At 46.4% G+C, this 23,125-nt stretch overlaps 1 protein-coding gene across 1 annotated transcript; it reads right to left on the bottom strand.

The window, feature by feature from the left end:
• Nucleotides 1–147: 147 nt before the first annotated feature.
• CD37 (CD37 molecule) lies at nucleotides 148–22,300 on the bottom strand. Its single transcript, XM_063137668.1, has 10 exons — nucleotides 22,212–22,300; nucleotides 17,403–17,477; nucleotides 16,946–17,018; nucleotides 15,979–16,103; nucleotides 13,811–13,885; nucleotides 11,198–11,302; nucleotides 7,824–8,015; nucleotides 5,314–5,397; nucleotides 638–1,820; nucleotides 148–607 (listed from the first exon to the last, which is right to left on the bottom strand). Exons 2-9 carry the CDS (start codon nucleotides 17,466–17,468, stop codon nucleotides 1,743–1,745), a joined length of 798 nt encoding a protein of 265 aa, XP_062993738.1. The 5' UTR covers nucleotides 17,469–17,477; nucleotides 22,212–22,300; the 3' UTR covers nucleotides 148–607; nucleotides 638–1,742.
• Nucleotides 22,301–23,125: the final 825 nt, after the last annotated feature.

Here is a 23,125-nt window from a genome sequence, read left to right as displayed (position 1 = left end):
GCAGCCCCACCCCTTACTCCGGTTGGCTGGTGTTGCTGGATTGGCATAATCCTGCAACAATCAATGTCTTATTTGGCCATCCTTTCTAGTAGACATCTGGTTGGCTGTTTAAATTCCCCAAGTACAAAGAACCAAAAATGACCACTGGTGGATCTATTTTTATTTATTTACTTACAAAATAATTGAATACAAAAACAAACCTGCAACCAAATATTTTAAGAACAAAAAGTAACAAGCTGAGGAGAGAGGTGAAATTGTACGTGTACCTCATTCCAGTCCAGCCTTCCTCTCAACCTGTTTCCCCTCACAATTCCATAAACAAACCCAAATGTAATATATACATAAATACACAAATACCGCAAAAGTTAAAAGTAGGTTTTCCTGTCTGCCACTATACAGCAGTAGACCTGTAGGACAGAACACGAAGCCATGACAATCGTACCTGGTCACTCTTATCTTTCAGCAATCATTATTTCATATGTTTATCAGGAATTGGATTGGGGTGGGTGTAACATGGCTCCATCTTAACGTCTGGAAGAGCATCAATGTGTACATGCACAGGCTAGGTGCAAGTAAGGGCTGCCTTTTCCCAAGTCCCAGACAAAGACTGGGAATTCAGGTGTAGATGTGTCCCAACTACTAAGGGAGATAAATCTTTGCCAGGGCAAAGTATGGGCTTTGAAGTTTTTGCAAATGCAAAGAGCTGTCAGAATGAGAGAGCATATTAAATTTACTGGAAGTCAGCTGCTTGAATGTAGGGCTTGCGACGGAACGAAATTTAGATCAAACTTTTTTGGGGGGGCAGGGAATCCAACCTTCGCAAGAAGGCATTTTCAGCATGTGCTAGTCAAATTGAGTCGAGGTGACTTAAGAGATTGCAATACAACAGGCTAAGTACTGTGAAGTGGGTTAAAGGAATGGCATAGAACAGACTAACTCCAGATGTGGAGACATTGTAAGAGCCTTTGCATAAACCACCTCCAGCACTCGGAAGGTGACGTCAAAGTCCTGGGAATTGAACAAAGTGCACCCCCAAAACAACAAAAACCTGGTTCATCAGCCCAGTTGTCACAGCCCTTGTTTCTCTGCTAGAGGTCTTAACTCAATGGTATATTGCCAATTTCAAATTTACATTTTAATGTCTGATTTGTTTTAATACCAATAAGGGCAAGATTTCTAGCTTTAGTGCCAAAACAAGCTTATTAAGGGATTTATGGGGTCTTTATTACAGTGATTTTTAAAAGTGGTTGGGGGGAAAAACATTTGGTATCCAGGTTGTATTTAGTAATCTACCAGAGCCTAGCAAAGAGTTACTTTCCTGCCAAACCGCTTTCTTCATACTGAAGCCGGCTCAAGACTTGAATCTGAACGTTCACAAGGCAAAGTAATATGAACATGTAGGAACTAGGTCTTATTTTAGGGTTTTACTCGCCAAATTTCGTAATGGCCAATGTTGGAGATGATTGAAGAGCTAAATAATCTGTTCAGCTGTATGAAGCGGGATAGTCTTGCTCAGAAGAAACCTTTCCGTTTTTGGCTGGTACCTGCAGGGTTGGTTGTGTTCATCAGGGTAACGGTTGGTCAAGGTAAGAGGAGAACCCCTTCCCAAGAAGCCTTGCAACCCTGCAGTCACATTTAAAAAAAAAAAAAAAACCCTGAAGCAGAATGGTTGAGTTGGAGGGAATTATTTCCAATACTGCCCCCTGTGAAAGTGGGGAATCTGGGAAGCAGAGATTCAATTCCTAGGAATAGCGGGCAAGTTTGTCGTAGTTGGGACCCATGGTCCTACACAGAAACATCGATAGCGTCATGAGGCAGAGCTGCGGGAAGAGAAAGAGCTTGTTAAGAGCAATTGCAATGCTGTCACGTCAAAGAGGCGTGTTCACTAGGGGATTCACTAGGCAAGGAATCAAAAATAAAGCGCCCCGTATTGTAACTGCTTGCTCCAGACGTGGGTCTTGGAATTTAGAACAGTGACCGGAAGTGACTCCCGGCTAAAATCCTTAAGCAAATGCAAGGATGAAAGGCTTGTTGCTTTGTGCATGTGGGGCAGCATCAATTTGGATTCAGCCCCAAAGTGCTTTAAGTAAGGAAAGGAAAGTAAGAGAATAAAAGTGTGTGTAAAGTTGTGTGTTTGTTTATGTATGTGTATGAGATCATTCCCTCTACTTTGCACAAATGGTCCAGAAGACACTTGCCTTGCTTTCTCTGCGCAAAGGGCATTGTTACTGGAACAAAAAAATACGGGACCAAGAGAGTGTTTCTGTGTGGCTTCCCCCCCACCCCATACACCCACCCAATCCTCTTTTCAAGCAGAGGGTGCAATCTGTTTCCTGCATGTTTAGTCCAAAAAAAAGTCCTACAGCATGCTGGCTGGGGCATGCTGGGAGTTGAAGGGCCTTTGCCCGTCTAAACATGCATAGGGTTGAACCAATATTCTCAAATGTTAATTTGCCTGCTGTAGATCAGTATGACCCCCTTGGCTTCGCCTACTGTGACACTTCGGCTCCACCTACTATTCCTTGACCTGCTCTCTTCCCCACCAGTCCCAATGGGCACCACCCGCCACTGATGAAAGGAGACAGAAGAGATCAGAACTGCCTTGGAGGGGGGCTGGAGGGTTGCCACTGTTAGTTCGAGAGGTAAGAACCCCTCTCCCCCATTTTCTCCCTCCCTAGAAATAACCACTCCTCACTGTGAATTCCCTGTTGCATTTTAGTCTTTTAACTTTATTCTCTGCTGCGCTTGGTTTTTCTCTCTCTCCCCCTGGCGCTTGCACACTCTCTCTCTCTTTCTCTCTCTCCCTGTTGGCTGTTCAGATTTGTGAAGCACAGTTAGATCCTGGGCCCAGTTGTTCTGTATAGTTTCTTCTCTCCTCGCCACTTAGGGGCAACAAAGCTTTCTTTGCCAAACAGCACACAGGATAGGTACATGCCGTTGACCTGCGAGGAGGAAATAGGGAAAGGTGGGGAGGCAAAGCTGCTGATACAGGTGCTGAAAAGTGGGGAGAAAGGTGCTGAAACAGGCAGATAAGCAGCAGCTACTGTGATGTCAATTCTAATTAAATTATTTGTTTTTATTATGCTTTAGTTAATATTTGGTTTTTAATCTGTACTTTATCTTTCGTCGTCCCGAGCACCATTTTTTTGGCAGAAAAGTGGGATGAAGCTAAATCCCCTCCCGTTTAGGCTGGAGTAAATTACCTTGCCAGTACTCCAGGTAGATGTCCCTGTGCAGCAGGTAGTGGAAAGATTAAAAACAAATACATTTAAAGGGAGACACAACAGGTTTTGGAGAGTGACTAAGGGTGGAGCTGAAGAGAACAAGAAGGAAAGAACACAAGAGCGACAGCGTCTGACGTGCATCACTTTGTATGGCTCATCACACCAAGACCGAGCATTCACAGACAGGCCTAAACACGCAGCAGGGGTGTGTGCGCTGAGAACCGCAAGAAGACCAATCTTGTGCATAACCATGGCACCCAACACATGCAAGCCCTCCGCAGGTGGGTGTTCGAAGACAGAGTCCATCAACTGGATGGTTGGAGGCGGCGGCAGCAGCAAAGACAAAGAATGGCAGCGTTGGAATTCTTATGGCCCAGGCGCTGTGCCCAGGGAGTATTCTGACAAGAGGAGGAGGAGACGTTTTTAACCCTCTCCATTTTGAAGTTCGGATTCATGTCATGAAGTGATACCACATCGATTCCAGACCCAAAGGGGACTAACGGGAAGTGCAGACCGTTGTTCTCTCTGTATTCTGAATTTCCTCCGTATTTCCTCGCTTAACATCCAAGCCCTGATTATACACCATGCCTTAAGGTTTTTAAAATCGGTAGGGTGGCTTAGCAGCAGCACTGGCAACTGCGGTTTTGCCCCCACCCACTCAAAATGGATCATTTCAGATTTAGTTCTATTTAGAGTAGACCCATTGGAATCAATGGGACTTAAGTTAGTTACATCTAAGTCTCATTGATTTAAATGAATGGGTCTGTTCTAAATTTGGAACCCACCCTGTGAAACCAGCAGAAATAGTCTGCCCTTAACATGAGAGTCCACACATGTACCCAACCCAGAAAGCCAGTGAGGGAGAATTCCTCAAGCCCAGAAAGACCAGGTTCACACGACACACTAGCCCACCATGGGTTATTGTGTTGTCTGAACGCAGAGTGTTTTCCACAGGGTGGCTTGTTAACCATGCAGTGTGGCTTATTTTTCTCTAATAGGCAACCTTGAGGACCATGGCTTCTTGTTGGGTTATTCAGGGTGGTGGTTAACAAGCCACACTGCATAGTTAATGAGCAACCCCATGGGAAAATGCACTGCGTTCAGACAACACAATAATCCACAGTTGAACAACAACCCACACTGGGTGGGTTAACTTGTGTGAACCCAACCTTTCCATCTGTGGTTCAAGTGCATTCATGGGAATCACACAATCACTCGAGGCCAGGGTAGGTGGGTGGAGTACAGACTTGTCAATATACAAGCAAGTAATGATGGGTTTTTTTGGAGATGACAGCAGTTTCCCTAGTCAATGTACACACACACACAACTTAAATTGGTAGCCTTCTGATGCATGCACACATAAGCAAAACAGCCTACAAGAAATGGATGTTGGGGGTGGGTGGGTAGTGAAGGTAATACACACACACCAGCATAGGCAGACACAAATGCATGTACCCTATTTCTTCGATTCTGAGACGCACTTTTTTCCCATATAAACATCTCTGAAAATGGGGTTCGTCTTAGAATCATGGGTGTGCCTTAGGGTTTTGTTTTTTCCTGTTGGTGGTACTGAAATTAGTGTGTGTCTTACAATTGATGGCGTCTTACAATCGAAGAAATACGGTAGCTACCATAACAAGGCATGCCAGAAAGCAGAGAACATCCATGCATGTACACAAATGCAGCCGTGCGCCACCTGCTGGGGAAGTAGAGGATCTCCTGGGAGCCACCACTATGCAAGTCCCCGTGCTCTAGGATGCTGATCAGTACCATGCACAGCAGCTTCAGGAACTATAAGAAAGGTTTAGAATGGGGAAGGGGAAGTGCACTCTTTCTCGCTTACACAAAAATACGCACTTCTGCTGTCAGCCAGCAGCACTTAGTGTGGCCAAGACTGGAGCTGTGCTACAGGCACCACCTACAGCTTTACTCAGCACCATCTGGTGGCAGATTCTCTTGCTGCTCTGTTTCTGGAAGCACAATGCTTTGAGCCAGCCCAGTAGTCCTCTCCACCTCCTTGTACAACTGCAGCACCTGTGGAACTAAAGCTGTACCTGTGGAAGTGTAACAGCTGGTCAAGAGCTCTTACCTCCAGGAGAGCGATCCCAAGGCAGATCCCCACTATAGTGATGATGTTATTGGTCAGCCAGGTCTTGACGTTGTCTGTGCAACCCTGCGATTGGACAAAAGTTTGTTAAAGAGGGGAAGCTGTGTTGAAAAACATAACATGGGGGGGGGTTTCCAGAAAATTTCAACATTGGAAAATTTGTCTACACAAATAAGGCTACTTTGCATAGGAAATGTCGATTGGAAAATTTTCAGCTTGCATTGGAAAATTTTCTGATGCCCTACAACAGGGGTGGGCAGAAAGTAGATCTCCAGATGTTTTGGCCTTCAACTCCCAGAAGCCCCTGCCAGTATGACCAGGAATGCTAGGAAATGAAGTCCAAAACATCTGGAGATCTACTTTCTGCCCAGCCTTGTCCTAGAGGGTGATCTAATTTAGCACACACTTGAATTTAGTAAACAATTTTTTTAAAAAAGTAACCCATGTTAATTTTTTGTCCCTATAAACCAGAAAATATTTGACTCAAATGAGAGGGAGAATTAAAGCACCCTTAATGTGATTTAATTATTATATTATGTACACATTATTATTGGAATACTTGTAAAAAAAAAGGTAAAAGCAATAGCATGTATAGAGGTAAGTACTGAAAACTCCTCAACTTGGTCCTCTCCAGATGTGTTGGACTACAACTCCCACCATCCTCCAGCCAGCAATGGCCATGGTGGCTGGGAATGCTGGGAGCCGTAGTCCAACACATCTGGAGGGCACCAGGTTAAAGAAGGCTGCACTAATAAATTTTAGTAACCCAAAGAACTGTGTGTGATATGCTGACAGCCACACATCTACAATTTTGCCAAGCTTTCCTAATATTCTATCTGCAACTGGCATCCGTATGTTGCTACTAATGAATATATGAAATGGGAAAATTCAAGCCCTGGAAAATGTTCCATTTTGGAGAATTGCTTCGTCCCACATCACTGGTTGAAAATGTATGCCGTGTTCTGCTGGAGTGGGGTATCTTTTCTGCCAACCAAATGCATCCAGGAACCCTACAAGCAGGCCATGAAGGAAATACACCAGCCAACCCCCACTTTCCGCATGCTGGGATGCAGAGATACTGAAGGGATGTGAGAGAAATCCAGGATGGAATCAAATGAGTTCAGATTTCTATGAACCTGACCTGCGGATTCTGTAGCGGACCAACTTTTTCCACGTTGCACGAATTCCACGGACTTGTGGACCAGTTTTTCACTGGGTGTGTGCTTTGTTATTATTTATTGCATTTTTATACCACCCAATGGCCGAAGCTCCCTGGGCGGTTCACAAAAACTAAAATCATTCAAAGTATAAAACAAGCAGTATAAAAACATGATATAAAATACACATTAAAAACTGATTAAAAACATACCATACATGATTAAAACATCTTTAAAACACCCTTAAACATTTGCTATGGCAAATTAGCGCAAGCCAAGCAAGAGTCTGGTTTTAAAAACCCGAGTCGGTGAATGAGCAGATGACAGAATGAAAGACACCTGACAATCGGTGAAATGGAAACAGAATGGATTTAACACAATCCATATGTCCCTAAGAGATGCTAAGCTACACGTGGAGGTTCCATTTAGCTTTACTGGCCAACAGCCACCACTAGTCCTATCCTCCAAGAACCTCTCTGATCCCCTTTCCAAGGTACCTACGCCCATGGCCATCCTGACATCATGGGGCAGTGAGTTCCACAAATTAATCATGCATGGTGTGAAGAGGCAGCACCCTTTTGTCTCTCCTGAATGAACTGCCAATGAATGAATGAATAAGAGAATAAACTCTTCAATTTCACTGGGTGATTCACAGTTCAAGAACGATGAGATTCATGAACCGTGAATCATTCAGCGGGACAACAACATCTTTATCCATATATTCCAACTCAAACACCCTTTTATAATCGATTATGCGCTCTCATTCCTTAGCCATCTCTTTCCTGAACTAAAAAAGAAAAAAATCATGAGAAGCAGGGATGTTACTACTGCATTTTTTGATGTGGGATCCAGGCCCACAGGACACAAACTCTACAGAAAAGTGGCATATGTTGATTTATATGTTTACGTTCAAATGCTGAAATCATTACTAGGATTTATTTCAATTTCATGGGAGGGAAAGCCAACCAATTAGTTTCCCATCCAAATCAAATCGAATCAGTTCTTCCATTTACTAGTACCCTGCTCCAGATCAGAGCGAACCAATAAGAAAACGTGTCTTTCTGAAGACTAAATGCCATGCAAAGAAAGATTTTGGACTGGGGTGTTGCAGCATGTGGGAATGGGAAAGTTAATCCTTCCCTTCTTAGCTGCAATCGCCCTTGAAAACTTCCCCCTGCAAGGCAACTAAGCTAAGCAAAATATCTTCCCTTGGGACCAAGGGACATTCAAGGCCCTGGAGAACAGATCCAGAACTGCTGATGACAAACTTTGAATGTTAAGCACAAAAAGGTGGTGAGCTTCCTCTCCCCTCCAAGTGGTGCTTAAGCTACTCACTTCCTTATAGACTGGCCACTCTCCCTCAGCTCTGCAGAGGCCTGTGGGTGCATCACTTGCTGTGTTGTTGGTCTCTGGATGGCCAGGCTGAGAGTCGTTACGACAGGAGCAAGGGTAGAGCAATACGGAGGAGTTTTTGATGGCGTGGTTCTCCGTCCAGTCCTTGTAGGATGTCCATCCGCAGCACTGGAGCTAGAACCAAAAAGGTGGTGGGTTGAAGCCAATGAGAAGGAGGTGGAGGAAATAGTGGGGGGCGGGAGGGAAAGCTACCCTGTCCGAAAGAGTTCACCATGGTACGAGAGCCATCGCTTCTCATCTCTCTGCAAGAGGCAGAGCTACTGGCGGAGAAAAGATGTGGTTGGCAGGCCTGCGATGCAGCCACCTTGCTGAAGGTCAGTAGGCGTGGGGCTGTTCAGTGCCTGGATGGAGACTCCATGGGAACTCTTACATGAGGCATGGGGAATGTCTGCCCATGGGCCAGATCTGGGCCACAGCAGGTCCCCACCCAGCCAGCCAGCTTCTCCCCCAGGCCCTGTCACCTCTCCCAGCAAGGAAAAGCTCTCATGTCCAATCAGCAGCTGATGAAGAGCTTTTCTCTGCTGAGCACTGAAAAGGTCTCCTTTTCTCAGCTCTGGGCAAGGAAAAGCTCTTATCTCTGATCACCTGCTGATCGGACATAAGAGCTTTTCCTTCAGGGTGGGAGGGCACAGCTCGGGGGGGGGGGAGCTTTGAGTGATTCAGTCTTGCTTCCTTCTGAGGGCATGGCAAGACGAGGAGGGTGGAGGGGGATGATCTCGTGATATGATGATAGCGAGATCGTCCCCCTTGTCTACATGCAGCGCGCAACGTCCCAGGAGGAAGAGGACGTCGCGCCCGGCATTTTTTTTTAAAGAAACAGATAGGGTTTTGTTTTTTTTAAAAAGAGCCCCACCCCCGCTCCCCCCCACCCCTGATGGGCACAGAGAGCTTGCAGAGCTCCATGCCCTGTGCCCGGTTCCCGACTCCTCATGTTAACTCGTGAGGAGCCAGGACTATACCAGGATGGCTGCCCACACATCCCGCGGTCTTGGGATCGTCCCGGGACCGCGGGAAAAAGCGAGAAAAATGTGTAGGGTCATATCCTGGGGGAAATGCAGGGATCATCCCTCCCTTCTCTTGGGATCCCTTGTGCGTCATGTGGACGCACAGCGACGATCCCCAGCATATCGCCCCGTCTGGCCATGCCCTGAGTAAGTTTACAATCACTCATTATCCGTTTGGGCCCTGCCCCCTTTGCCTTTTGACACGCCCCCAGAAGGAAGGCAGCCCTGGAGACCTTTCCCAGATTGGAATTCAGTTCTTGGTCTGAAAAAGTTCCCCCACCCCCTGCCTTACATGCTTGGCCTTGAGTCACATTGTGGAACAAAAGCAGGAAATAATAACAACAGGTTGGATCCAGACTTAGTCATGCTTTGACTAGGCACAATGATACACTTAAGCCCCTTTGGTTTCAAAGGATGTACTCGAAGTCTGACCCGGGTGGCTCTTACCCCAGCAGCAGGAGGCCGGCGGGGAGGAGGAGGAGGCGGAGGAGGCCTCCTGCTGCCGGGGTAAGAGCCACCCGGGTCAGAGAGCTCAGCTTCCGCTTCCGCCAAGCTCTCCGACCTGGGTGGCTCTTAGCCCGGCAGCAGGAGGCCGGCGGGGAGGTGGCGGCGGCGGTAAGGACGCGGCCGGTTCCCCAGCCGCCTCTGTATCAATAGGTAGAACTAAGTGAGACACACAGGAAGTCAGATGGAAGAGGAAGTCAGGGACACAGACTTTGATTGAAGGAATACTCGCCCAATCAGGAAGTGACACAGCAGACAGTGACTCAGCACTCTCAGGAGTCAGTCAGGGCTGGAGAGAAGTTAGTTAGAAGCTCCTCCGTCTCTTCCTCCGTCTCTTCTTTCGCCGTCTACACCATCGTTTTGAAGGCGCACTGGAGGCGCACGCAAGCGCCTTCAGTACGACGTGTAGATTTGCAGTCGGCGTCCAATTTTAATAATACCGTATTTCTTCGATTCTAAGACACACCTTTTCCCCCATATAAACATCTCTAAAAACGGGGTGCGTCTTAGAATCGCGGGTGCGTTTATTATTTCTTAGAATCAAAGCTTTTTTTCTGTTGGTGGTACTGAAATTAGTGTGCATCTTACAATCGATGGCGTCTTAGAATTGAAGAAATACGGTAATAATTTTATTAATAGTAACAATGATGGAATGAAAAGGTCTACAGCAGGGGTGTTGAAAGTCTTTCAGCCCAAATGCCAAATCCCATTTTGGAGAAGCTCTTGGGGAATGCAGGATGCATCCCAGTGGTAGGCAGGGCCAAAGGCGAAAGGGGGTGGGGCCAGCATTTTGTAGCTCAAAGCTCTTGTTGCAGGTAATGAGGTCTTAGAAGAGGCATTTCAGCCTTTCGGAATGGGGATGAAATTGCACAATAGCCAGGAAATCAGCCAATGATTCGTGGCCAGGGGCATGGCCGTCTGGAGGACACAGGAGGGCTGGAGTGGGACCCCAGGCATGCCAGATGTGGCCCCAGGCCTGAGGTTCTGCACCCCTGATGGGGCCGTCCATGAAGAAGACCGCAGCTAGCTGGAGTTAATTGGTATGGCAAAGGAAACTGGGGGCTCATCTACACCAAGCAGGGTATTCCACTATGAAAGTGGTATGAAAGCGGTATATAAAAGGCAGGAGCCACACTACTGCTTTATAGTGGTACTGAAGTGCACTGACAACTGTAGGGGCCCATTGACACAGACCATATACCGCTTTCATACCACTTAGGGTGACCATATGAAAAGGAGGCCAGGGATCCTGTATCTTTAACTGTTGCATAGAAAAGGGAATTTCAGCAGGTGTCATATTTGTATATATGGAGAACCTGGTGAAATTCCCTCTTCATCACAACAGTTAAAGGTGCAGGAGCTATACTAGAGTGACCAGATTAAAGGAGGGCAGGGCATCTGCAGCTTTAACAGTTGTGATGAAGAGGGAATTTCACCAGGTTCCCCATATATACAAATGACACCTGCTGAAATTCCCTTTCCAATACAACTGTTAAAGATACAGGATCCCTGTCCTCCTTTTCATATGGTCACCCTAATACCACTTCCATAGTGTTATATCCTGCTTGTTGTAGATGTGTCCTGGGCCTCAACAGTTGTCAGTGCACTTCAGTACCACTATAAAGCAGTAGCGTAGATCCTGTAGTGCACTTCAATACCGCTATAAAGCAGTAGTGTGGCTCCTGCCTTTTGTATACTACTTTCATTTCACTTTCATAGTGGAATATCCTGCTTGGTATAGGTGAGCACCAGGTGGAATGTTGTTTTTTTCAAAGCAAGGACCGTTACCTGCTCTTGTACAAAATCCCAGCTTTCTTCTTGATCCGAGAGTGGACTCTTTGTCCCATAATTTGCAATGATGCCTTCTGCATATTCCCCAACCACTGTGCTGAGCTGTATGGTGGAAGTAGAGAAAGGTCAAAGTCAGGTCTTCAAACAGTAGCAAGGGTGGGAACAATCCCATTTCCCAACATGTCCTCCTGGTCTGGCATGACCAAAAAAGGCAGGCAGGCAGGCTATCCAGTTGTCTGCCTGGCCTAAGTCTACGGATGCGGCTTGTTTCCACGACACCTGTCCAGGTACAGGCAAGAAAACCACAGCAGCCCCTGTAAGCAAGGCTGTAAAAATCCAGGGTTCGCCTCCAGATGTAGTTATACTTAGAATAGACCCACTGAAATCAACAGGATTTAAATTAATCATCTAACTAAAGTTCCATTGATTTCAACAGGTTTACCCGGAGTATGACTCAATCTAGATCCAGCCCTAAGTGCCCAGTTTCCACTGGTTCCTTAAAAAAAAAAAAAAACCAAATTGGGAGTGAAGATAGGACATACCTCGAGGGGTGAGCCTTGTCTGGATGCAAATTCACCCCATAAACTTTCAAACCGAACTCTGGAGAAACCCGTTCTCTCTTTTTCCCAGAGCCGTGCGGAGCGCTGACTCCGGGCATCACAACACCCTGTCTCTCCTTTCCCAAAAGGCTGTGCAGAGTGCTGATTAGCTGACCCTTGTGGCAACCTCACAGCCGCTCCCTCCTACCCTACCACACACACCGCTGAATAATTTACAACATGCATGTTTAGACAGGGAAAAAAAAATCCTACAGCTTCTAGTATTCTCCAGCCAGCTGTGCTGGGAATTGCAGAACTTTTTTTTCTGTCTGAACATGCATAGTGTTGCACCTTTAATTGTCTTAATTGTTCTTTTTTTTTCAAAGGTGCCAAATAAATAATGAAATACATAAACAAGCTGGGTGCTTGGAAGAGTTTTTTTAAAAAAACAACAGCCTGCCAAAAGCCTGGGTGGAGGGAATAAAATCTGCATTGGGAGATGGAGACTGAGGAGCCAGGGTGGAGGAAAAGAGCAGGCCTTGCCTCCAGCAAAGAAACTCTACACTCAGGGGTGCCCAACTTCACCCGAGTTTCCTCCCTGCCTGTCTCTGTCCCTGTCCGAGCTTCACAAACACTGTCTAATTTTAATTTAATTTTGCTTGTAATTTCAATGCAATTTTAATTTGTATACTGCGCAACTGGCAGGTGCCCTTGGGACGGCTTACGATCATAAAACGACAACAGTACAATAAAATAATGGCCCCGTTCAGAAGACACCTTAAACCACAGCTTTAACCACGGTGAATAAGGCAAAAGGCCTTATTCACCATGGTTAAAGCCATGATGTAAGGTGTCTTCTGAACACAGCCCGGCTTTCCGGCTTAACCGCCATGGCTAAAACCATGGTTTGGGGCCAATAACTAAAACAATAAATCCAACAATGAAAATAACAAAATGATTTTAGAAAAAGATCCACCGGTAAAGTTAAAAATCAGAGCAACAGATTAAAGCTGAAATGGCCACTGGAAGAGGAAGGTCTTAACCTGGTGCCTCAACTTATTTAGTTGACGCTGGGCAGATCTCCCTGGGATGGGCTTTTTATAAATACGGGCCCACTACAGGGAAGGCTCTGAAGGAAAGAGCCTACCATGAGAGGGCAAGGGAACACTGGGCCAGGGCTATCTTTCTTCCTTTGGCTACCCTTGTCATTCTTTGACCACTCTCCTCCCTGGGCTGTGCTGTGCTGTGCAGGAAGGTTAGGGCTGGTCTACACATGCAGCAGAACAAAGTGGTAAAGTTGTGAGGTGGTGGAAAGGAATGTTCCACTACAGACAACGGTACAGGATTACTTTTAAAAACAAAATACAACCGTTTCCCCCGGCGACAGACAAAACTGCCTAAGTGGTGGTGGTGGTGGAAAACAGCACACAGGAAATAAGCTGGCTTAGAATTATTCTTCACAGAGTGCTAGGGCTCATCTACACCAAGCAGATATTCCACTATGAAAGCGGTATATAAAAGGCAGGAGCCACACTACTGCTTTATAATGGTATTGAAGTGCACTGACAACTGTTGGGACCCATGACACATACCATATACTGCTTTCATACCACTTCCATAGTATTATAGCCTGCTTGGTGTAGATGTGTCATGGGCCCCAACAGTTGTCAGTGCACTTCAGTACGACTATAAAGCAGTAGTGTGGCTCCTGCCTTTTATATACCGCTTTCATACTGCTTTCATAGTGGAATATCTTGCTTGGTAAATGAGTCCCTAGTCAGTCTTTGACTTTCAAGTGTTAGGGAAAGGAGCATTAAAAAATGTCTCACACCCTCCTCCCTATTTGCAGTCTGAAGTGGTACAGTCCATTCTACCACCTCATTCAACTATTACATGTGCAGACCAGACCAGGGACTAGGAATGGATGATGGGAAAAGGGCAGGGAGATAGAGAGAGAAAGCATCACTTTTTTATATATATATTTGACCAAGGTGGTGGTGAGGAATCTTGGGGCAGCCCTGCAGTGACCCTCCCATGTGACAGAGACACAGTGGCTGCTGACTTCACTCACCGTATTGCGCTGTGTATATATCAGGATCCCAATGGTGATTTGAGCCAGAAAGAGAAGTAGCAGGAAGGCAAAATACTGTTAACGAAGAGAAAGAGAGAGATCAGAAAAACCCAGCCAAGGTCCACCAGGCTTCCACAACTTTTTTTTTTATAAGCAGGCATGCCAAATTTACTAATTTATTAATTTTTACTATTGCCTTTCCTAAACACAAACCTCAGAAGGCTTCCAAGGAGAATGAATAGCAGCCTTACAAAAAAATAAAAGCTAAAAGCCACAATTTACAGATGCACTCCAACTTCAGGCCGCAATTCTAAATCTACTTTCCTGGGACAATGGGACAAGACAAAAAAGGAGGGGGGACCTGATCATGATGGAGAAACCCTGAAGTCTGTAGTTTGTAAGAGTCTTAACAGTGAGATTCTATAGATGTAGACTCAGAAATCCAGACTGTTACCAACTTCAGACTTTGGGGCTGTTCCATCAGTGGTCACCTCCCCCAACTCCCCTTTTCCCCTTATTTTTTACTCAGCATCCAGTCTAAATAATAATAATAATAATAATAATAATAATAATAATAACCCGCCTCTCCCTCTGGATTGAGGCAGGGTGCAACACAAATGCAAACACCTAAAATACATATAATTGATTAAAACATATAAAAACTAATGCATTATTAAAAGCAGCACATTATTAAAAGGCATCTTAAAATTCAACTGGGTAGGCTTGCCAGAAGAGAGCAGTCTTTATGGCTTTCTTAAATTCCGGAAGACTCTTAAGTGGACAAATCTCTCCCAGCAGGCCATTCCACAATCTGGGAGCGGCAGAAAAAAAAAGGTCCTCTGGGTATTGGTTGTCACCCTAAAGAAGAGCTCAGGAGAACTCAAACATTTTTTCACTACTTTGTGGTTCTGAGAAAAGTATTATGTTATTGTTGTGTCTGGATTTTTTTGTTCTAATGGACCAAGAAAGTTTCATGTTCATTTTTGTGTGTATATGTACATGTGTGTACAATATAAATAAAGGAAGAAAAATCATAAATAAAGGCCAATCTCCTAGGGCTGCAGGTAGGGACTGCTACAAAAACGTCCTGGAAATCTAGCCTTCTATGTGGGTTCTCCTTCCTCCTTTTGACTGTGTTGCGCTCCAAAACAGTGCTTGTGAGGAACGTACGGGGATTCGAACCCCTGCCTGAAGAGATGGCTGTGGACTGGCAGTACTTGCAGTCATTACTAGCTGTGACACTGGAGCTGATGGACTGTGGGTGCTGTGGTGTCATTTTACAAACTCTACAGGTGTGGTGATGTAGAGACATGTGCTGGGGTGGGGGCGTGTGCCCACCACCATGAGTTCATTGGCTCCCTACATGCGTGGGCGGCATGTGGGTGGCATAGCTGGCACTGTCCCTGACTGGTGGCTTTGGCATTGTTTCCAGGAACACTGGCGGTGTACCTGCTAAGTTTACATTATCCTGGGATTTTACAAGTATTCTGTTTTTCCCCTCCTGGGCTGAGTTCATCTAGAGACAGCTTATCTCTCCACCACACTGGCCAAATTGGTGTATTTCAGGGGTAGATGGTTGTTCCATGAGCCACATATGCCCCCCGTCTTTTTTTACACACACCCCATCTGCCACTGCTGTTGAATTTGCGGCCTCCTGGGAGCGCAATTTTGCTTCTGAAGAAGGGACATGCTCCCCACACGTCTCATTTGCAAGCAAAATTGCTTCTTTTTTGGGGGGCACCATTTTGCTGTCAGCAACTCTGGCAGAGGGGGGGCAGAGCTGCAGGCCCCAGTAGGGCAATATGACCCCCATGGACACTGCCCATTTCTGGTGTATGGAACTGTCTCTCCTTATAGGAAATGTGCTCCAGACATCTCCAGTACTCAATGATTTCGGTTGCCATTTCCTGCAGTTTTTCCAGCTCTACGATATCCTTTTTGAGATGGCACATACGATAGTATTCATAAAGAGGCATTATAATTTTCAGTCCCTTTCCTCATAATTCATAGCATGGAATTAGCTTTTCTCACCATCCCCACGCAGTCTTAAACCCACCTCTTCCTGCTTCCACAGAGGGCGTTTCCCAGCATGCCCTGCTCCAACCCACTTCCCTTATTTAGAGAACTCCAGAATTTTGGCTCCCTGTTTCTCCCCACAGACAACTTACAAATCCAAGCATACACTTGATTTCCTTGAGGGAACCCAGGCATCCGAGGAATCCCATCAGCATCGTCAGGATGCCGACACCGCAGAAAACATAGGACCAGACTTTTAGGGCATAATATGACGAACCTGCAGGGGAAGGGAGAAATAGAGAAATCAGTCCAGAGTCTGGCTTGGCTGGGAACTCTAGAGGGCAAAGTTGGTGTGGAGAAGATTTCAAGGGTCCACCTCTCCAGCCATCTGGTTTCTCTGCTCTTCCCCTTGCAGGGGGCTTCAGGGGGAGCAATCCTTGCTTATCGGATTGTGTTCAAAGGAGCCAAAATCCTTTGCAGGACATGCCACAAGCTTCCCTCCTCTGAAGAGCCCCAAAAGAGGATACACAGGAGCTGACAATGGCCATGTGGTGGGAGAAGTGGTGTATCAGAACCTGGGCTCACAGGGATGCTGTCCCAACACTCTTTCACTAGCAGGGACGCAACTGCAACACTGCTATCCGAATTCTTAGCTGCAATACTCACAGTAGCTGGGGGTGGGAAACGAATTTTTCCAGCAACAATATATTGCTTCTTGTTGTAATGTAAAGTATTTCAGGGTGGCTTGATCTTGAATGGGCAATTAAGACCCATGTGTTTTAGAAAAGACCTGCTCCAGGTAGAGATGAAAAATGCTAGAACAGGGGTCTTGACATGGATCAACACAACTGCCTGCAATTTTAGACTCATTTGTGGGGGACTGTCATGATAAGCGTCCGCACTTCAAAATGTACCAGTAACCCACATGGGAGGTAGGAAACATGGGGTGGGGTGCTGTGATTAAGACTGATTTTTTTTAATTCCCCAGAGCTGTCCCCCAGTGGGCCCAGAGGGTGGGTTGCAGCGCCAGTTGGGATGGAAGACTACCAGCAAACCTGGAAAGGGGGGGGGGGGGTTAGAAGAGGATGGGGAATGGGATTGGGAGCTCCGTGGTCTTACCGATGAGGGTAGCAAAGCTATTTCGGTCAAAAAGTATCCATAAGCCAAAACTGAAGAGAAGGCTTCCAAGGATCTGGAGGCGGAGGGGGGAAGAAGAAGAGAATTAAAAAAGGAGGTTATAAGATGTGGCCCTAATCTACACCAAGCAGATGGAATGAAAGCTGTATATAAAAGGCAGGAGCCACACTATTGCTTTATAGTATTTGAAGTGCACTGGGGCCCATTGACACGTACCATATACCACTTTTATAATGCTACATCCTGCTTGGTGTGGCTCCTGCCTTTTATATACCGCTTTCATCTCGCTTTCATAGGGCAGTATCCTGCTTGGTGTAGATTAGGCCCATGTTAGCAAATACTACTACAATTCTTCTTTAATGATATCCCACCCTCCAGAAGTGGGCCACTCTGGGTCCATCTAGCCCGGCATCAGGCCTGCCCCCACTTAGTTACTCACAAAGAAGAAGAGGTTGAAGATGAAGAGAAAATATTTTGTGACGCTGAGGCACCCTTTGCGGGACATAGTTCCTTCCTGCGGGGAGGAAAAACAATAGGGGTGTCAAAAGAGAGACAAAATACAAGTTTGGCTTGCTCTAGTTTAGCTGGGATCCATTCCCTTCTTAGCCTTGTTCTACATCCATGGATATTATCTCCACCCCATCCTCAAGGAAAGGGTTTTGTTTTTGGGTTTGGGTTTTAAAAAAGGTCTTCTACAAAGATGGAGCCTCGGCCTCTATTGTAACCCAGACGCCTAGGGAGCGAGGTCACAATAGGGGCCCAGTTGGTTGCTGGGGAAACAGAAGCGCCCATCTTGGGGGGTGCCAGTTCCATTCCAGGACTTGCAGGCTGAGGAGGGGGAGCAGAAGAAATAAAAAGAGAATGGGAGATTTTCCCAGCCTCCTTTCTCTAACCCCTGAAGAGCTGTGATCCAGGACTTGCTGATAACAATGGCTGTTGGCAACTGGTTCCAAGCGATAACACGCTCCCACCCATCTTCCAGACCTACAGACCTATTGGGTTGCCAACTTTTAAACCGGCTGTCACAGCTGTACCTCCAAAAGCAGGTCAAGGCACTAACATTATTAGGGCATAATATGAACTTGCTGAACATGGCAACGAAGAATTGAGTGCCTGTATTTGCTTCTCCCCCCCCCCCTCTTTTCTCAATCTCCTTTTCTTTTGTGTCACGCCTCTCAGATTGTCTTATTTCTGATCTTTGTAAGCCCCTCTGAGAGCTTTGGCTGAAGAGCGGGATAAAACATGCTTTGAATGAATGAATGAGCAAAGGAGGAAATAAATAAATAAAAATCTAAGGTGTGGGAAGTTTCATGCTGTGAGAAGTTTCATCTGTGAATTGCTGCACATCACTCTGATGTTGAAGACCCCTCAGGCTGTTGTATTTTCTCTGGTCAGTTTGGGACCCTATTCACCATACACAAACACACACACACACACACACACGGCTGATGTCAAGGGCAGGCATGGCCAGGCAGCTCCCGGGGGTCCACATCCTAGCAGGGGCCCACTGACAAGATCCCCCTGGGCTCACTCCTCCACTTTACCACTCCAACCTGCTAGTTCTCCTGCCTCTCACTCTAATCCAGACAACAGTCGTGAGAAGGAGCAGTGGACGCCATGGCCTACTTGCTCTCTGACTCTTTGTCTGTCAAGCAAGTAAAGGGTATCAGTGATAAGAAAGATGAGGAGGAACAATAGGTAGTGACAATGGTGGTGAGAAAGCCAACTCACTGAGGGAGGAGGCCCATTTAATTTTTTGTTTATTATTGCATTTATACCCCACCTTTTTTTCCTGCAAGGAACCCAAGGCAGCGTACATAATCCTCCTCCTCCTTGCCACTTTATCCTCACATGGGTGGGAGGGTGCCGTTGCAACATGTCCTGCTTGTTCATCCCTGGCCGATGGCTGGTTGGCCACTGTGTGAATAGAGTGCTGGACTAGATGGACCCTTGGTCTGATCCAGCAGGGCACTTCTGATGTTCTAACAACAACCTTGGGCTGAGAGTCTGTGACTGGCCCAAAGTCACCCAGTGGGTTTCCATGGCCAAGTGGGGACTAGAACCCGGATCTCCCAACTCCCAGTCCAACAACCTAGCCACTACACCACACTGGCCATTGAGGGTGTCTTGCCTATGGGGCTTCCAAAACCTGAAGCTAACAAGGCACATACACCTCCCTCCTCTCCAAAATCGTGCGGCCTCTAACCTGGCTGCAAGATTCAGGGTGCAGGAGATACAGAGGCCTGCTGTCTCCAAGTCCAAGGCAGTTCCAATCAAAATGCCAGAGCAATATGAGGAACCGTTCTGAGGGTATATATCTATAAAAAAACCTGGGCGACCGCAGGGCTAGAGGTAGCCCAATGACAGCCATGCATTTGGGGGGCTTCCAGACGAGGCTTTTGCCCTGTCTCATTCAAGGCATTTTACGAGGTGTCCAGACGACATAGTTTTCTGTTCATAATCCTCCTGCATTCCCCCTGCTGCTGCTTCCATCTTTTTTTCTTACCTCAGAAAACCCACAAAGGGGTGAAAAGATGGAATAGCTGCAGAATTGTTTTAAATTTCGGTATGTTAAGGATTTTATATTGTGTTTTTAACGTGCCATGTTTAGGGATATGATTTTTGGGAACCGCTCAGAGAACTCTAGCTAGCTGGTGACATAGAAATTAAATGAATGAATGAATGAATGAATGAATGAATGTCTTTTGAAAGGCAGGAGCCAGGAGCTATATGTCTGGGGAAGCACCCCAGGATGGTAGGACCAACACTGCTTAATTTCCAAAATAAGATGTTTCACATGTTTTAAAGCTACCCTCACAGACCTAGAAGCTTTCTCTCAGCAACAGCGGCTGTATGGACACCAGTGGAGGCTGATGGCTCCAATGTCAGTGGGGCAGTGAATCTGCTCCGGGTTTCAGTCAGAACTCTAAAGGAAGGACCTTGGGTAGCTCCTTTAGAGTTCTGACTAAAACCCGGAGCGGATTCAAGCCACACTGATATCAGAGCCACCAGCCTCTACTGACTGACACTCTATGTTCAGCACCAGTGTCCTACATACTAATAACAAACATCCTCCAAGCGTGGGTCCTTGTGCAGCCAAAACTGCACCATCCACACATGAGACAAGTATGAGCAGGCTCAGGAGAAGCCCAAGTCTGCCAAAGTACCAAACAATATTTAGATTAAAAAAATAACCACCCTAAGGGAGCCCAACGAGGAGAACTGAGCTGTAGTGACTGAGCATAGTTAGTGGCCACAGATGGCTCTTGGCAGCGAAACCATGGGGAGGAGGTCAGAAAGCAGGAATAGAGAATCCTGGAAGAGACCAGGCTTGGTGACTACAAGATAAATCTCTAGATGTTTAGGACTTCAACTTCCAAAAGCCTCAGGCAGTATGGACAATTGTCAGGAATGCTGGGAGTTGAAATCCAAACCATCTGGTCTTCTGCTTTCTAGTGCTTTGAATTACATCAGCCTTCTGCAACCTGGTGCCCCGCAGATGTGTTGGACTACAAGTCCCAGCATCTGCCAGCGGGTTGGGGAAAGGCTGATCTAGATGAACTTTTGTCAGGTCTAGCTCAACTATTCTCACAATCCTGTACCTGTGGTTGGACAACCCGCGGTTACTGGGTGATGGAAGAAAATACACTCTAACCATGCACAGAGGCATTGTCACTGTATGTCACACATTCCTGCCACCCGGAACAATGCTTCAAGGCTGAGCCCTGCCGGCAAGACAGCTGATATCATCACACAGCAGAGCAAAAGAGGAAGCGGTTAGTTTCGTAGCTGCCACACATCGCAGATTCTGAGAAAGACAGGCTCACTTCCTGGGGGCTGCATGCAACTGACTCTTACGTCTCGCCCGCGCAAGAGCTGCCATCTTGCATGCCAAGATCAGAGAACGAATTCCCCTGCTCTACACCTCTGCCTTTTACTGGCTGAGCTGACACACTTTACATTCACGAGTTTCACACTCATCCGTATACCGCCCTATTTCTGGTGACACTCATTTGCACAATTATGTGGTTAGTTTCCCCTTGTACGCACAGTTTCCTATAGGCAAGTATATACACCTGGTTCCATGTATAGATGCTAGCTTGCATGAACACCTTCCTTGGCACAAACGTTTTTACACAATTTAAACATACCCTTTCTAATGTAAAAATTCAGATTCACTTGTATAGCTCTTTTGTGACTGAATTTTGTTTTTCGCTCATTCACACCCTAATTCAAGCAAAATGTTTTGTGCTCATCATTACGCATGCAAAAGCATGTGCAATCTGAACCACTTATGTAACTCCCTGTGACACATTTAAACTCATGAGCCTTTCTGAGGTTGCACAAGAGTTTCTCGGATTGTGCGCGCAAGCATGTTCTGGTACATGCATATTCACGGCGATACTTAGCCTCTTGCAGTGACGAAGCCAGCCAGCTTTCAGCTACACAGGCATTCACACAGGGCGCTTTTAATCGCTTTGTCCCATATACATTTTGACAGGGACGCATGTTTGTGGTGGGTCGCCTGAATCACAAGCAAAATGTCACGCGCACACAGAATTAGGATCCTTATCCTTCCAGTCTTTGGTGTCCACATATTGTCAGCTTTGGGGACAAATACGTCCCCCAATTTCCCCTGTCCCCAGGCACACTACAAAGCCAGTGCACCTCACAAAAGCTGACCACCCTGTGCCCCACACAATCTCTTTCATGTCACCCAACCTGAAACCACCACCACCACTCTGTCTGTCTTCCACTACCACCCTAATGTGCCTTCTTTCCATAGGTCCAAATCTGCACCAGCCTCACTTCAGTTGACCCCACATCTATGCCCTATCTATAGATCACCCACTCCACAGACCTCTCTCAAAGATGCCCCTTAAGCAACACACACACACCATACATACTGTATTTAGCTCTACGCCTACAAAATTCCCAAGCACTGAATGGTGATGACAAAATCAAAACACAAAAGATAAAAAAATATAGCAAAGACCCAGCCAAGCTTACCTGCCCCCCCCCCCATGCCTCACCGATTCATGCCAACCCAACCATTCCCCTTGGGTTGACTATTCTTTCTGTAATCAACATGGTGATATTGGGGGGTTGTGTATCTGGGGCAAAAACAAAGAGTTCCCACCCCAGATATCCAACCCTCATCCCAAGCAAATATCCCATTCTATCTCATACCGTTAATCTACCCCCAACACTTCTCAGTGTTCATCAGGATCAGCTCTGAATGGCTTACCCTGGTTATCACTCAGACGATCCTTCGCCTCTTACTGCTGCCGCTGCTTCTATCACGGTACGAGTTTCCTCCCACCGCCCTCCGTTTCTTTTTTTCTTTTGAGACAGTACAAAGTTTCCAAACTTCCCCCATCCACCCAATGGGGCCCACCTCCTTCATTAGTTTCTCTCGCTTCTCATTGGTTGCCCGTAGGAAAAAAGGGGGCGGGGCGTATATATTAAAAATTAATAGATTCCAGCGTTCCACCCCACAGACCTCGCGGTTCTATCCTTCCCCAAGGAGGTTGAGGGTGCTGTGTTTTTTTTTTTTTAAGGTGGAACTGTTTCGTAAGGGCTTTTTTGGTTTTGTTTCATGACGTTTATTTCCTGCGCCCTCCGCACCCGAGAAATTGTACAGATCGGATCTAATATAGCTTATGCATGCAAAGCTCCTGACCATTCACGTGAATTTTTCAAGCATGCCATACAAATCATCCCAGCCCCTATGGATTGCCACCAGAAAAGCGGGGAGGGGGAGGGATACACTCATCCTAGCCCATGCCACAAAAGCAACGCAACCCAGCACCATAGAAACCACATAAAAAAACTTCGTGGCATTGGCACCGCTAACGTGCAAAACCGCAGAGTCACGGCGCCATTCCTCATTGATCCTCGCTGGGTTTTATATGGAGAAAAATAACCCCACATCCAACATCAAAGCACAGGTCAGATCCTTGCCCACGATTTGTATTGTACAAATCATGAACCCAGCTCTTTCTGGAGTGCAGGGCTGGATCCATGACAGGGCTCTTCATTTTTGTTTACATGGAAGACAGATCCCAAATTCACCATCATCAGACCTCAAAGCATTGTTCAGAGGTAGACTGCGCCATTTGGATTTCTGGAGCTGCCATGCCCCCAAAAGTCTATAACGAA

Source organism: Elgaria multicarinata, chromosome 11 (assembly GCF_023053635.1).
Source record: "Elgaria multicarinata webbii isolate HBS135686 ecotype San Diego chromosome 11, rElgMul1.1.pri, whole genome shotgun sequence".
Lineage (NCBI taxonomy): Eukaryota > Metazoa > Chordata > Lepidosauria > Squamata > Anguidae > Elgaria > Elgaria multicarinata.
This window is presented reverse-complemented; position numbering and strand designations above follow the sequence as displayed.

Bases quoted from the DNA above. Each gene is read 5' to 3' on its own strand.
- CD37 (XM_063137668.1), bottom strand. From the start codon at position 17,468: ATGTCCCGCAAAGGGTGCCTCAGCGTCACAAAATATTTTCTCTTCATC. The intron at 13,886-15,978 runs GTAAGTTGTCTG...CTTCGTTAACAG, and splicing joins TCAAGTGTATGCTTGGATTT to TATTTTGCCTTCCTGCTACT. The intron at 1,821-5,313 runs GTAAGAGCTCTT...CTCTTCCCGCAG, and splicing joins TTGGGATCGCTCTCCTGGAG to CTCTGCCTCATGACGCTATC.